Below are 14,302 nucleotides of genomic sequence, written 5' to 3'. Positions count from 1 at the left end.
GGAATTATACTTTGGGGTAATCAGTCACTGGCTAAAAAAGTACTGTGTGCACAAAAAAAGAGGCATAAGGATCATGTGTGGAGTCCATCCTAGAGCCACATGCAGGAATCTTTTTAAGAGACTTGGAATCCTTACATCCACTGTACACTATAAATTATCTTTGATGTGCTTCATAAGGAAAGAAAAATCATTTTTAAACTGAATAGTGAGTATCATAGTCATGAGCTGAGAAGAAAACATGATATCTGCTGTTGTTGTTGTAGTCTTCAGTCTAGAGACTGGTTTGATGCAGCTCTCCATGCTACTCTATACTGTGCAAGTTTCTTCATCTCCCAGTACCTACTGCAGCCTACATCCTTTTGAATCTGCTTAGTGTATTCAACTCTTGGTCTCCCTCTACAATTTTTACCCTCCACGCTGTCCTCCAATACTAAATTGGTGATCCCTTGATGCCTCAGAACATGTCCTACCAACCGATCCCTTCTTCTAGTCAAGTTGTACCACAAACTTCTCTTCTCCCCAATCCTATTCAATACCTCCTCATTAGTTATGTTATCTACCCATCTAATCTTCAGCATTCTTCTGTAGCACCACATTTTGAAAGCTTCTATTGTCTTCTTGTCTACACTATGTATCATCCACGTTTCACTTCCATACATGGCTACACTCCATACAAATACTTTCAGAAATGACTTCCTGACACTTAAATCTATACTCGATGTTAACAAATTTCTCTTCTTCAGAAACGATTTCCTTGCCATTGCCAGTCTACATTTTATATCCTTTCTACTTCGACCATCATCAATTATTTTGCTCCCCAAATAGCAAAACTCATTTACTACTTTAAGTGTCTCATTTCCTAATCTAATTCCCACTGCATCACCCGATTTAATTCAACTACATTCCATTATCCTCGTTTTGCTTTTTTTGATGTTCATCTCATATCCTCCTTTCAAGACACTGTCCATTCCATTCAGCTGCTCTTCCAGGTCCTTTGCTGTCTCTGACAGAATTACAATGTCATCGGCGAACCTCAAAGTTTTTATTTCTTCTTCATGGATTTTAATTCCTACTCCAAATTTTTCTTTTGTTTCCTTTACTGCTTGCTCAATATACAGATTGAATAACATTGGGGATAGGCTATGTCCCTGTCTCATTCCCTTCCCAACCACTGCTTCCCTTTCATGCCCCTCGACTCTCATAACTGTCATCTGGTTTCTGTACAAATTGTAAATAGCCTTTCGCTCCCTGTATTTTACCCCTGCCACCTTCAGAATTTGAAAGAGAGTATTCCAGTCAACATTGTCAAAAGCTTTCTGTAAGTCTACAAATGCTAGAAACATAGGTTTGCCTTTCCTTAATCTATTTTCCAAGATAAGTCGTAGGGTCAGTATTGCCTCATGTGTTCCAACATTTCTACGGAATCCAAACTGATCTTCCCCAAGGTCAGCTTCTACCAGTTTTTTCATTTGTCTGTAAATAATTCATGTCAGTATTTTGCAGCCATGGCTTATTAAACTGATAGTTCGGTAATTTTCACATCTGTCAATACCTGCTTTCTTTGGGATTGGAATTTGCAAATTGGGGTATTCGCTATGAACAGGCAAATCTAAGAATGATACAGAAAGATGTCCATTTCTCTGGCTGTAAAATTTTTAACATCCTCCCTTCAAGAATTAAGTGTTTGGTAGAATACGAGCTCTTGTTTAAAAAAACTTTACGGCAGTTCCTATTACAAGGATCATTTTATACGATAGAAGATTTCCTGAACTACAGTGTTTAGAATTTCTTGTTTTGTTAACTGCAAATATATGCCAAAATCTGTATTTATAATCCTGTCTATCTTTATTGTAAACACATAGTTTGCAATATTTATTTTCTGTAACACTTATTATTTTGTAATATTTATTTATCTCTCAAAATTGATTTTTTGTAATAGAACCTAAGTTACTGTTTACTGTAATATGAAATCATTTTGTTTTGTTTACATGTGCTGCCATAGATTTTGGACATGTTCCATATCCTGTGATATTGTTACAACATGGATCACTGGAACAAGAAATAAATAAATAAATAAATGTGTGAGTTGGGCAAGCTTTGTTGGACTTATTGCGTGGGTAGACATTCAAACTGGGCAGATATGGTGAGAGTATTTGAAAAGGTATTAAATTAGTTGCCACATTCAGTTACAAAGGTTTTCCCAATGGAAATAGTAGGAGAACAAATAGAAGGACAATCCCTCCTAAAGAGGGTTGAATGGCAACAGGAGGATGTTAGTACACAAGAGTCATGGAACAATAATGTGAATCATTTGCAAATGAAAGAGGCTGAGAGAAGGAGAAACAGATGAGAGATAGATACACCCATACAGCACAAAGTGGGCAATTTGGTTACTGTCAGGAGTCACAAATAGAGAGACAAATGTGAAAAAATTATAAGCAAACCTCACCCTTTATGTGAGGGATCATTCTTATTAATAACAGATGCTGCACCCAAAAACAGTCATTTTAATTTGTAAAGAGACACTCTTCTCTAGCATTACTTCTCCTCAACAGAAGTAGGTCATACCAAAAAAATATTTATGAATTTTCAAACAGGTTAATATTATCTCAGCTGTTTTTCTAAAAGAATTACATATGATTTTGTACATGATGTATTATATTTCAGGCTAAAACGTATAAAAAGAAATTACTTTATTTTTGTTCTTACAGTCAATATGTACTAACTCTGTAAGTACAGTTAAAATTACTTTTCTTTTAGAAACATGAAATTATGGAATACCTGGTACACTTAAAATTCCTTTTATTAATTTAACAATCAGATGGTATTTATTATGTTTACTTCTGCATTCATTCATAAAATGATGATATAATTGGTGGAAATTCGTTTGTCATAAAATTTGTAAACTCTTTGGAATATTGTTAGTACTGCAGAATGGAATAGTAGTGGGCATGCCTCTGATGTGATCAGACATGTTTTTATGTTTGGCAATAACAATGTAATTTTCGAGTTTGAAGTGGAAATTGTAAAGACAGTGTGATATAGAAAATTTTGAAATAGTTAAAAATTACAGAAACAGAAATTACTTTTCAGGCAATTCTTTCAAAAGTTATCACATCAATTGGAACCATGAGAACCTTTAATATCAAAAAAAATTTCAGCTTCAAGAATCAACCCCTAGACGTGAAGAACTGGAGCCAGCTACAAGAAAAGAAGATAAGTAAAAAGTTTATTGTAAATCTTACTTCTCTCAAAGCTTATTAAAAGAGTAAATTATGGAGTGAGTGACAACCAACAAATGATGTGCGGGAGGGGTAGATTACAAGCGGTGGCGTTCTGGGATCAGTTGACTGATAATGAATTTGTGTCTGTTGCAGAAGAAGGGACAATGATTTGTGCCATTTGCAGTTTATATATAAATGAATTTCTAATCATGCAAAGAAAGAAGACCAGTGACTGCCCAACAAAATTGTATCAACAGTAACAAGGTACTACCAACAATGATGAAATGGATCAAATGAAAGAGGTCTTTACATCTACAACCAGGAACATCAAAAAGGAAAGATAAGTACAAACTATTTGTGAAGTTAATTTGTTTATGGACTCATTTGCTTGTTAACAAAGTGAACAGAGACAAGAGTAGGAGGGAAGTAGAAGTGAAAGCTGTAGGTCCATTCAGGATGTGTGTGAACCAAGAGAAATCATAGTCAGCAAAGAAACAGTAAAAACTGATATTTTGCAATAAATTTTAACAAAACTGGAGAAAATGAAGACAGATAACAATAGCAAATTTAGTGCAGTTAATGATCAGGTAACTGAAAAAATGGGCTACCAGAGGATTAAAAAGTGTGAATGAAAAAAATTGATGTTTTAGAAATGAATTTATTGTTTTGGAAAATAGTTGATAGTTGATTCAGCAGAGCAATCAAAGAATGTTGATCACTTCAGAATTGGACAGGCCATAGTGGTAAAAATGGAGCAAAACATTTAACATATATTGCATATTTTTATTCACTACTGTCGTTTGGGGTAATGTTTTGAACTAACTCCTCACTTAAGCAGAATGTGTGTGGTTCACACATGTAGCCTACATCTTGAAACCATTTATTTAAGCATCTGGGAATATTAACCACTCCTCACAGCATATTTATTCACTTATAAAATTTATTATCAATATTTATTTCAATTTGAAGTAACAGATATAGTCACTAGTACAACATTAGAAGGAAAAATGATCTGCATTACCCTTTAATGAAGCTAACTTTTCCACAGAAACGGGGGACTATAAAACTTTCTGGCAATTTACTGCTGGAAATAAAATGTCTGAAGGATAGGAAACCTGTTTTCAAGTGTAGATTAAAAAGGTATTTGTCCTTAACAACTCCTTCTACACCATACAGTAATTGTTGAAGAGGAATAATATTTTTTACTGAAAACTGTGTAAATGGCCACTATGCAATCATATAATTATTTCTCTCATGTTTTGGTGTATATGTATGTGTGTTCTATGTTTGTTTTATTGCCATGTTCCACATCATAATGTTTATAGTTATTATTACCTATTTAACAAGTAATTAACTAACTAAATAACTGACAGCTCACCTAACTTTCCTCAGGTGACAGACATGATGAGTGTATATGACAAATAGCTTGTGAGATGAGAGTAATAAGCAAGTCATAATTTTCTGTGATGTAATGTAACAGTATTAGTTTTCTAAATCAGATGTGATGTAAAGCTGTCCTTGGCCCAAATGTTGGCTTGAACACCACAGTGAACTGCTAGACATAGTCTATTGGAGGTGGTATGCCTTTACCTTGCTCTGGCCTCTGAATAGATTTACTCTGATACTTATTGAGGAACTCCGGTTGAATTCTGAACCATATTGTAACTCTGAATTTTTATCATTTACAAAGTAATGTCAGAGATATAAAATCAGTACATGACCAAATAAATCATAGGACTGAGTGGGGAACATACCCAGACCTTACAGACCTTTGAATATGTAGTCTGGTACTTATCCACTGATCCATCGAGCAACACTAGTAACTGTTTAACATAGATGTTAACACCCCTGGCAAACTAGCTCAAAGCTTGTGTGAACTGTGAACAAATTCTCAGCAAGCAGAACAAGAGAAAATGAATGACATTTTTACTACACAGGACTGAAAGCAAAAGTAAAATCACCACTGTATTACCATCTAGGCTACCTTACAGCATTTGTGCTCAAGACAACTATTGTACTCTGTATTTATAAATGACAAACAATTTACTCCTACTTCCATATCATTTCTTTCTATTTTCTTTTCTCCTTTTACAATGCCTCTAATAACCTTTATGCTGATGATGTGCTTAATAATTGCTCTGTTGGTGTTTTCAGTGTTTCACTCCACTTTTGAAGGACACACACCATATTCAGTATTCAGTATTCAGTTTATTCACCATTGACCACTTACAGCGGAATAGGTCTGAACATTAAATATACAATTAACAATAACTTTACAGTAAAGTTTTTACAATTTAATTCCTTTTCTTTTAGGAATATTCTTATATACTAATGTCAATGCTTATTTCAAAATATTCTGTTATCTTATAAAATGGGTGTTTCAGAAGCCAGTCATAAACCTTACATTTGAAAATATTATTGGTCAGTGACCGAGCAGATACTGGAAGTTTATTGAAGAGTTTTAAACTCATTATTTTGTGTGAGTTTGCAGTCTTTGTGAGTCTGTGTCTTGGTATGTCAAAGTCCAGTTTGCCTCTGGTGTTGTGGGGATGTATGTTCTCTCTGGTCTCGAACTCATTTAAGTTGCTTTTGACATAAAGCAGTGTTGTGTAGATGTATAGATTCACCACAGTTAATATCATGTGCTTGATAAAGAGGGGACAGCAGTGTTCCTTGGGCTTAGCTTTGCTTATTATTCTGATTACTTTTTTTTTAATTTTCAGAATTTCACTGACAAAGCAAGAATGTCCCCATAACAATATGCCATAGGAAATGTGTGACTGAAAGAGGCCAAAATATACCACCTTTAGATACTCATCAGTGACTACATCTGTCAGTCTCCAGATGAGATAACACACTCTTGCTATTCTCTTGCAGATATGGCTAATGTGTTCCTCCCAGTTTAATTTTGAGTCAATGTGGAATCCTAACAATTTTATTGATTTGCTTTCAACAGCTGTAGTTAAACCCAGTATTAGTTATTGTGTTTTATCAGGATTACACAGGAGTTCATTAGAAGAAAACCAATCCATTACTAGTTCTAGTTTTTCCTGTGTTGCCTGATGCAGTTCTGTTGTGTCATGGTGTGTATTGAGCAACGTTGTATCATCTGCATAACACACAACTGAATATGCTCCTACATGTTAAGGTAAGTCATTAATTGCAATGATAAACAGAAAGGGACCTAGGACTGAGCCCTGAGGCACTCCAGTCCGAACTTCCTTCAGTGAGGAGCATCTATTTTTAATTGATACATACTGTCTCCTGTTACTTAAGTATGATTCAGTTACATCCAAAGATGGTTTGTGTATGCCATAAAATTCCAGTTTTGCAAGTAGGGTGTTAGATGGTATGCAGTCGAAGGCTTTGCTAAGATCGCACAGTACGACTGATACTAGATCCTTATTTTCGAATGCAGTTAACACGTGGTTAACAACTTCAGTGACAGCAGTAGTGGTGTTTTTACCATGCTGGTATGCAAACTGTCTGTTGGAGAGGAGATCATGCTTATCAAAATAGTTATTTAGTTGACTGTACATTACATATTCAAAAACTTTAGAGAAAATTGGGACAATAGAAACTGGTCGATAGTTTTGGGGCAGATGCTTATCTCCATTTTTAAAGACTGGTATTACTTTAGCAGTTTTGAGTGCATCTGGGAAAACTCCAGATTCTAAACACATATTAAAAATGAAAGAAAGAGACTGACAGATAAGGTGTATTATGTTTTTCATTACATAGTTAGAAAACCAATAACAGTCCATACTTTTGGAGTTGGTGAACCTTGCCACAGCTTTTACAATATCCTCTGGGGTGACAACATTCCAGTGGAAAGTATACATACTATGGGGCACGGCACCAAGATGATCTAGTGCACAAGTGCCATTTTGCTTGATTTTGTTTTTCAGCTCACTCACTGAGGTTAGGAAGTAATTATTTACTTCTTCTGGGACCAGCATTGCATCTTGTGTATGGGTTTGTGAATTATATTGGTTGATGATATCCCATGCTGCTTTACGTTTGTTGGGAGCACTTTCAATGTAATGTTCACATGCTTGTTTTTTGGCCAAGGACAGTTTGTCTTTGTAGATTTTTTTACATTTTAGATAGGCTCTATAAGAAGTATTATCTAGCTCAGGTCCTTGTTTACAAGAATTTTTATATATTTTGTACAGTCTGAGCATCTCCTCCCTAGTGAGAGCTAGCTCATCTGTATACCATTTTAGCTGTTTGTTTTTCTGTTTATGCTTAGGGCTACTTTTTATTAATGGTGAGCAGGAGTACCATAACTCTATGAGTATTTCCAGGAATTTGTTAAACACCATTTCACCAGCACCCTTTCCAGGTTGTGTGTTGTATACAAAGTCCCAGATAACATAAGATATTCTGTCAATAAATAAATTAATGTAGTCATAATTAAAGATGTTCACATATTTCAGAATAAAAGGTTTCACTTATATTCACATTCAGTTTACATTTGAATATAATCCACAGTTAAATATTTTAATATGATTTGAATGCATAAGATTTCTTCAAACCTGCAGAGGTCTATATGATCCACTCTCAATGTTCCACAGACATGCCGTACTGTCTGAAGAAGCAGAAAGTAGGAGATTATCGTTATGAGACCAGCTGATATTGTACACAAGTCCCTGATGACCAGTAAGGTTAAAAATTTTATTCCCACTTGCTATCTGAAATATGAAAAGACAAAAAAAAATGTTTTAGATTGCACTTAATGTAAAAGTATTGTTAATGTTGAATATTGGATCCAGTTACAAATATTCCACTTGAACATAAACCTCAGGATGAATATAATAAATTTCATTGAGAAAGAAAAGCTTATGTTTAGAAAACGTCACTCATGTGAAACTCAGCTTACCCTGTTGTTGCATAATATCCCGTGAACCATGGATGAGGGGCAATGGGGGGATTCCATATTTCTAAAGTTCTTGGAAACATTTGACATGGTGTCCCACAGCAGACAGTTAACTAAGATCTCAGCATACAGAATAAATACCAAGATACATGAGTGAGTTGAAGACTTCCTAAGTAATACAATCCAGCATAGAGCATCATCAAGTCTGGCCCCACAGAAGTGTGAAACAACCACTCTTTATCTCCCTATATATACATGATCTGATGACAATATTATGAAAAGGATAGATTGCCACTCACCATATAGAAGAGGTGCTGAGTCACAGATAGGCTCAATTAAAAGACTGCTAAACATTTAAGATTCAAGCAAAAAGGCCTTCTTCATGGATAGAAAACACACACAAGCACAACCTACACACACATGACCACCACCCCCCAGCCACTGTTGCTGGACTGCGGACTGCAACTGTGTCTGACAGGAGCAGCAATCTTGGGCAATTGGTCAGGCTACAAAGGAGACCTGGCATTGTGGTGGGGTGGGGGGAAGGATTAGTGGGGCAGGGATTAAAAAAGTATGCTGCTTGTGCTGCTTGTGGGAGCATTAAAAATGTGGTGGGAATAGGATAAGGTTGTTAGGTGCAGAGTTGGGTGGCTGTCAGGTACTGGTGGAAAGGGGGGAGGGAGGGATGGGTAGGAGACTGGAAAAGAAGATAAGCAGAAAAGGAAAAAAGACTTGTGGATGTGTTGGTGGAACAGAAAGCATGTGTAGTGCTGGACTGGGAGCAGGGAAGGGGATAAGTAGGTGAAGCAGAGGAAGCAGTGAAGGTTGAAGCGAGGGGGGTAATGGGAAAGAAGAAATGTTATAGGGAGATTTCCCACTTGCGCAGTCCAGAAAAGCTGGTGTTGGTAGGAAGGATCCAACTACGTTGGGCAGCATGTTCAGCAGCTGGATGGTCCAGCTGTCTCTTGGCCACAGTTTGGCAGTGGCTATTCATGCATACCAAGAGCTTGTTAGCTGTTATACCAATGCAGAAAGCAGCACAGTTCTTGTAGTTCAGATCGTAGTCCTCCCTTTGATAAGACATGAAATGCCTGTGACAGGACTGGTGCGAGTGGTGCTGGTGCTCGTGGTGGTTGTGGTGGTGGTGGGAGGATGTATGGGACAGGTCTTGCATATAGGTCTACTGCATAGGTTTGGTGGGTGGTGAAATCCACTGTAGGAGGGGTGGGGAGGATAGTAGGTAGGATAATTTTCATTTCAGGGCAATGTGATTCAGTTGCTCCAGTCCTGGGTGGTACTGAGTCATGAGAGAAGTGGGGGGAGGTTTGTTTCTGCTCAAGATTGGGAGGATAATTTCAGTCTGCGAAGTCCCTCAATGAGACCCTTGGCACATTTGGAGAAGGACTGCTCATCACTATAGACGAGACACTCATGTGTAGCTAGGCTTTATGGAAGGGACTTATTGGTATGGAATGGATAGCACCAGTTGTATCGGAGGTATTGTTAGCGGTTGATAAGTTTGGTGTGGATGAAGGTAATGAAGTAGCCATCCTTGCTGTAGGAGTCAATGTCAAGAAACATGGCTTGTTGAGTTGAGGAAGTCCACTTACCAAATGGTAAGGTATTGAGGTTCTAAAGGAATGTGGATAGGTGGGTCTATACCCTTGGTCTAGATTACATAGATGCCATCAGTTAATTGGAATCAGGTGAAACATTTGGAACTCTGGATGGTTAGGAAGGAATACTCAAAATGGCCCATGAATAGGTTGGCATAGGATGATGCAATGTGGGTGCCCATTGCTGTATCATGGATATGTTAGCAGGTGATTCCTTCAAAGTAGAAGTAACTGCAGGTGAGGATATAGTAGGTCATAGTGACCAGAAAGGATGTTGTAGGTCTGAAGTCAGTCAGGCATTGGAAAAGGTAATGTTCAATATCAGCTAGGCCATGGGCATTGGGGATGTTAGTGCAGAGGGAAGTGGCATCAACAGTGATGAGCATGGCATAATGTGGTTAAGTAACAGGAACTGTGAAGAGTCAATGAAGAAAATTATTGGTATGTTTTATAAAGGAGTGTATGTTATTGATAATAAACTGATGGTGATGATCCATGAGAGCAGAGGTTATCTCTTTGGGGCACAATAACCAGTCACAGGTGGGCATCCTAGGTTTTTCAGGTTATGGACTTCAGGAAGCAGTTAGAAGGCAGGAGTGTTGGGAGTGTTGGAGCTGTGGAGAGAGAGAGAGAGAGAGAGAGACTCAGGGGTGAGGTTCTGGGACAGACCTAATGATTTGAGGGAAGACTGGAGACCTCGTTGGATTTCTGGAATGGGGTACTGTGTCAGATTTTGTAGGCGAATGGATTTGACAGCTGGTGGAGTCCTTCCACCAGGTAATCCTTGTGGTCCAAAACCATAGCGGTAGAGTCTTTATGAGCAGGTCAACTTCATTTGTTGGAGGAGTTTAGTAAATTGTAGCTCATCTACAAAGACGACAATCTACAGAAACTCGTATGAGCTGTTCTGGAGTAGTGCTCATGTCTGGGATCCCTACCTGGTCAGATTAAAGAAAGGCATTGAAGCAATTCACATGCGTGGTGCTAGATTTGTTACCAGCAGGTTCGATCAATGTGCAGTTGTTACTGAAATGCTTTGTGATCTCAAATGGGAATCCCTCAAGGGAAAATAATGCTCTTTTCATGAAACACTATCAAGAAAATTTACAGAACAGGCATATACAGATGACTGCAGAACAATTCTGTGGTCACCAATGTACATTTTGCATAAAGACCACAAAGGCATGATAACAGCAATTAGAGTCATTATGGAGGCATGCACACAGATGTTTTTCCCTCACCCTATTTGTGAGTGCAATAGGAAAGTAAATCTCTGGTAGTGGTATATGGTAGCCTCCACCATACACCACATGGTGGCTTGGAGAATACGTATTTACATATTGATGTAGAAGGTGGATTATCTAGGAGAAAGGGGAATACAATAGGTGAGAATCAGAGAAACAGGCATAGACGAAAATGGAGATGGATGGAAGCATAGTAGAATGTACACTGTGTGATCAAAAGTATCCAGACACCCCCAAATACATATGTTTTTCATACCAGGTACATTTTGCTGCCACCTACTGCCAAGTACTCCATATCAGCAACCTCAGTAGTCATTAGACACCATGAGAGAGCAGAATGGGGCACTCTGCGGAACTCATGGACTTTGGACGTGGTCAGGTGGTTGGATGTCACTTGCCTCATATGCTTGTACGTGAGATTTCCACACTCCTAAACATCCCTAGGTCCACTGTTTTCAATATGATCTGAAGTGGAAATGAGAAGGGACATGTACAGCACAAAAACATACAGGCCAACCTCCTCTGTTGACTGACAGAGACTGCTGACAGTAAAAGAGGGTCATAATATGTAATAGGCAGACATCTATCCAGACCATCACACAAGAATTCCAAACTGCATCTGGATCCACTGCAAGTACTATGACAATTAGGCTGGAGATGAGAAAACTTGGATTTTGTTGTCGAACAGCTGCTCATAAGCCACACGTCACACCGGTAAATGAGAAACAATGCCTCACTTGGTGTAAGGAGCATAAACATTGGACGAATGAACAGTCAAAAAATGTTGTGCGGAGTGATGAATCACAGTACACAATGTGGTGATCTGATGGTAGGGTGTGGGTATGGTGAATGCCAGGTGAACGTCATCTGCCAGCGTGTGTAGTGCCAACATTAAAATTTGGCAGCAGTGATGTAATGGTGTGGTCATATTTTTCAAGGAGGGGGCTTGCACCCCTTGTTGTTTTGCATGGCACTATCACAGCACAGACCTACATTGATGTTTAAAGCACCTTCTTGCTTCCCACTGTTGAAGAGCAAATTCGGGGATGTCAACTGAATCGTTCAATGTGATCGAGCATCTGCTCATAATGCTTGGCTGTGGCAGAGTGGTTACAGGACTATAACATCCCTGTAATGGATTGGCCTGCACAGGGTCCAGACCTGAATCCTATAGAACACCTTTGGGATGTTTTGGAACACCAAATTCATGCCATGCCTCACTGACTGACATCAGTACCTCTCCTCAGTGCAGCACTCTGTGTAGAATGGGCTGCCATTCCCCAAGAAACCTTCCAGCTCCTGATTGAATGTATGCCTGCGAGACTGGAAGTTGTCATCAAGGCTAAGGATCGGCCAACACCATACTGAATTCAAACATTACCAATGGAGGGTGTGCCATGATCTTGTTAAGTTATTGTCATTCAGGTGTCTGGATAACCTTGATCACATAGTGAATATAGCTGAAAAATGATGAAGAAATGCTGACAATGGATCAAAATGTGTGTAGTAGTATAGTGCATGGTAAGAGAAGTGAAAGAATGCAAAATATGTAAACTAAAAATAGAACAATAAAAATGTTTGTATTCTCACTTCTGTTTTAGTATTCAATAACAGCATATTTTGAGTAAGACCTCTCATAATAGCTGTGTAATAATTTAGACACCAGATAGCGCATCACGAATGCTAAACTTACCAAATAAAATCAAATTACACCTAGAACCAGAATCTGACTCTCCATCTCAAGTATTCTCACGCTATCCTCTAAAGACATTATTTCTTTACCTTTCAGTCTTCTGAAGAAGAATGCCACATGTAGACTTCAGTAACCCATCTGGCTCATTATCCACAAAGTTATCATCAGTGAATGTCTTGAGCAAGACAATAACTTGGTCCCTCTGTGCTATATTTCTGGCCACTTACAGCTGATAATTAAGTGAATAGAAAATGGAAATAATAGTGAAGACCATTTGTACACTATAGTTGATAAAACATATTCCTGCTTGCAGAAAAGGTGCACACATATATTTGTGCAGCCAAGTCTAACAACTGTTCCTTTTATACTTTATTCAATGTAGATATTAACAGAGATTTTTTTTTTTAATTTGCTAATTATTTCTATTACTCACACAGACACAGTGTGTGGATGACTATACATATGACCAAAGCAAGTCTTCAAGAAAAAAAAAACTAAATCACTCTTCTGAATGTAATATGGAGGAGGAGATTAGTGTTTAACGTCCCGTCGACAAGGTCACTGGAGAGAGAGCACAAGCTCAGTTTAGGGAGGAATGGGGAAAGAAATCAATCATGCCCTATCAAAGAAACCATCACAGCATTTGCTTGAAGTGATTTAGGGAAATCATGGGAAACCTAAATCAGAATGGCCAGACGGAAATGTCGTCCTCCCGAATGCAAGTCCAGTGTGCTAACCACTGCACCACCTTGCTCGGTTGAATGTAATATGAAAATCAGTATATTGGCTTCGTTATTTGGGCAGCAAACTATGTAACAAAGATCAAAGCAGAAACAAAATAAAATACAGTCTGTCAAAAGCAAGAAAAGTATTTCTGAAAACAGAAATTTGTTAACACTGAATCAAATTTATATGTTGAGAAGTCTTTTATGGAGGTAGTTTTCAGGAGTGCAGCCTTGTATCAAATTGAAACATGGATGTTAAGCAATTTGGACAAGAAGAGAGTAGCAGATTTTGAAATATAGTACTAAAGAAGAATATTGAACATTTGATGGTAGAATAGATGATTAATGAGAAAGTATTGGATGGGATTCAGGAAAAAAGAAATGTGTCACACAGCTTGAATAAAAGAAGGGATTTGCTAATAGATCACATCTTGAGGCATCAAGGGACCATCAATTTATTAATGGAGGAAGTGTGAGCAGCAAAAATGGTAAATGGAGACCAAGGCTTCACTGCTGTTAGCAGATAGGATGTACGCTACAGTAGTTATGTAAAAATGAAGAGATTTACACAGGTTAGAATAGTGTGGAAAGCTGCATCAAATCAGTCTTCAGGCTAAAGACCACAACAACAAAAACATGAAATTATAAAATAGTGAATATAAAAGAGTGTGCCTTAAAGAGTTCTGTGAGATTTTCAGCAGTTCAAAACAGAAACTTTGTACAGTTAAAATCAGTCTGAAAACAAGAGATTATGGTGATGATGATGATTTTTGGTAATAAAGGATGAGGAAACTTCTTATCAACTCACTTTGATTAGAGAGGTAAACATCCAACCGCTTGTAACAAAACTGCTGAATGTCGGATCATGTAAGAAGTTTCCAAAGCGTAAGAGTCATTCCTGTAGTAATATTCCTAATGATG

The 14,302-nt window shown here is 37.8% G+C and overlaps 1 protein-coding gene across 3 annotated transcripts in view; it reads right to left on the bottom strand.

The window, feature by feature from the left end:
* The window catches only part of LOC126251415 (jouberin-like), a 299,336-nt gene that overhangs the window by 123,639 nt on the left and 161,395 nt on the right, over positions 1–14,302 (bottom strand). For all 3 annotated transcript variants that reach the window (XM_049951828.1, XM_049951826.1, XM_049951825.1), the window contains exon 7: positions 7,763–7,918. In XM_049951828.1, the coding sequence (XP_049807785.1) occupies positions 7,763–7,918 (156 nt within the window). The remainder of the gene's footprint in view (positions 1–7,762; positions 7,919–14,302) is intronic.

The sequence above is a fragment of the Schistocerca nitens genome, chromosome 4 (genome assembly GCF_023898315.1).
Source record: "Schistocerca nitens isolate TAMUIC-IGC-003100 chromosome 4, iqSchNite1.1, whole genome shotgun sequence".
Taxonomy (NCBI): domain Eukaryota; kingdom Metazoa; phylum Arthropoda; class Insecta; order Orthoptera; family Acrididae; genus Schistocerca; species Schistocerca nitens.
Note: the sequence above shows the minus strand (reverse complement) of the source record. Positions and strands in the feature narration are given on the sequence as shown.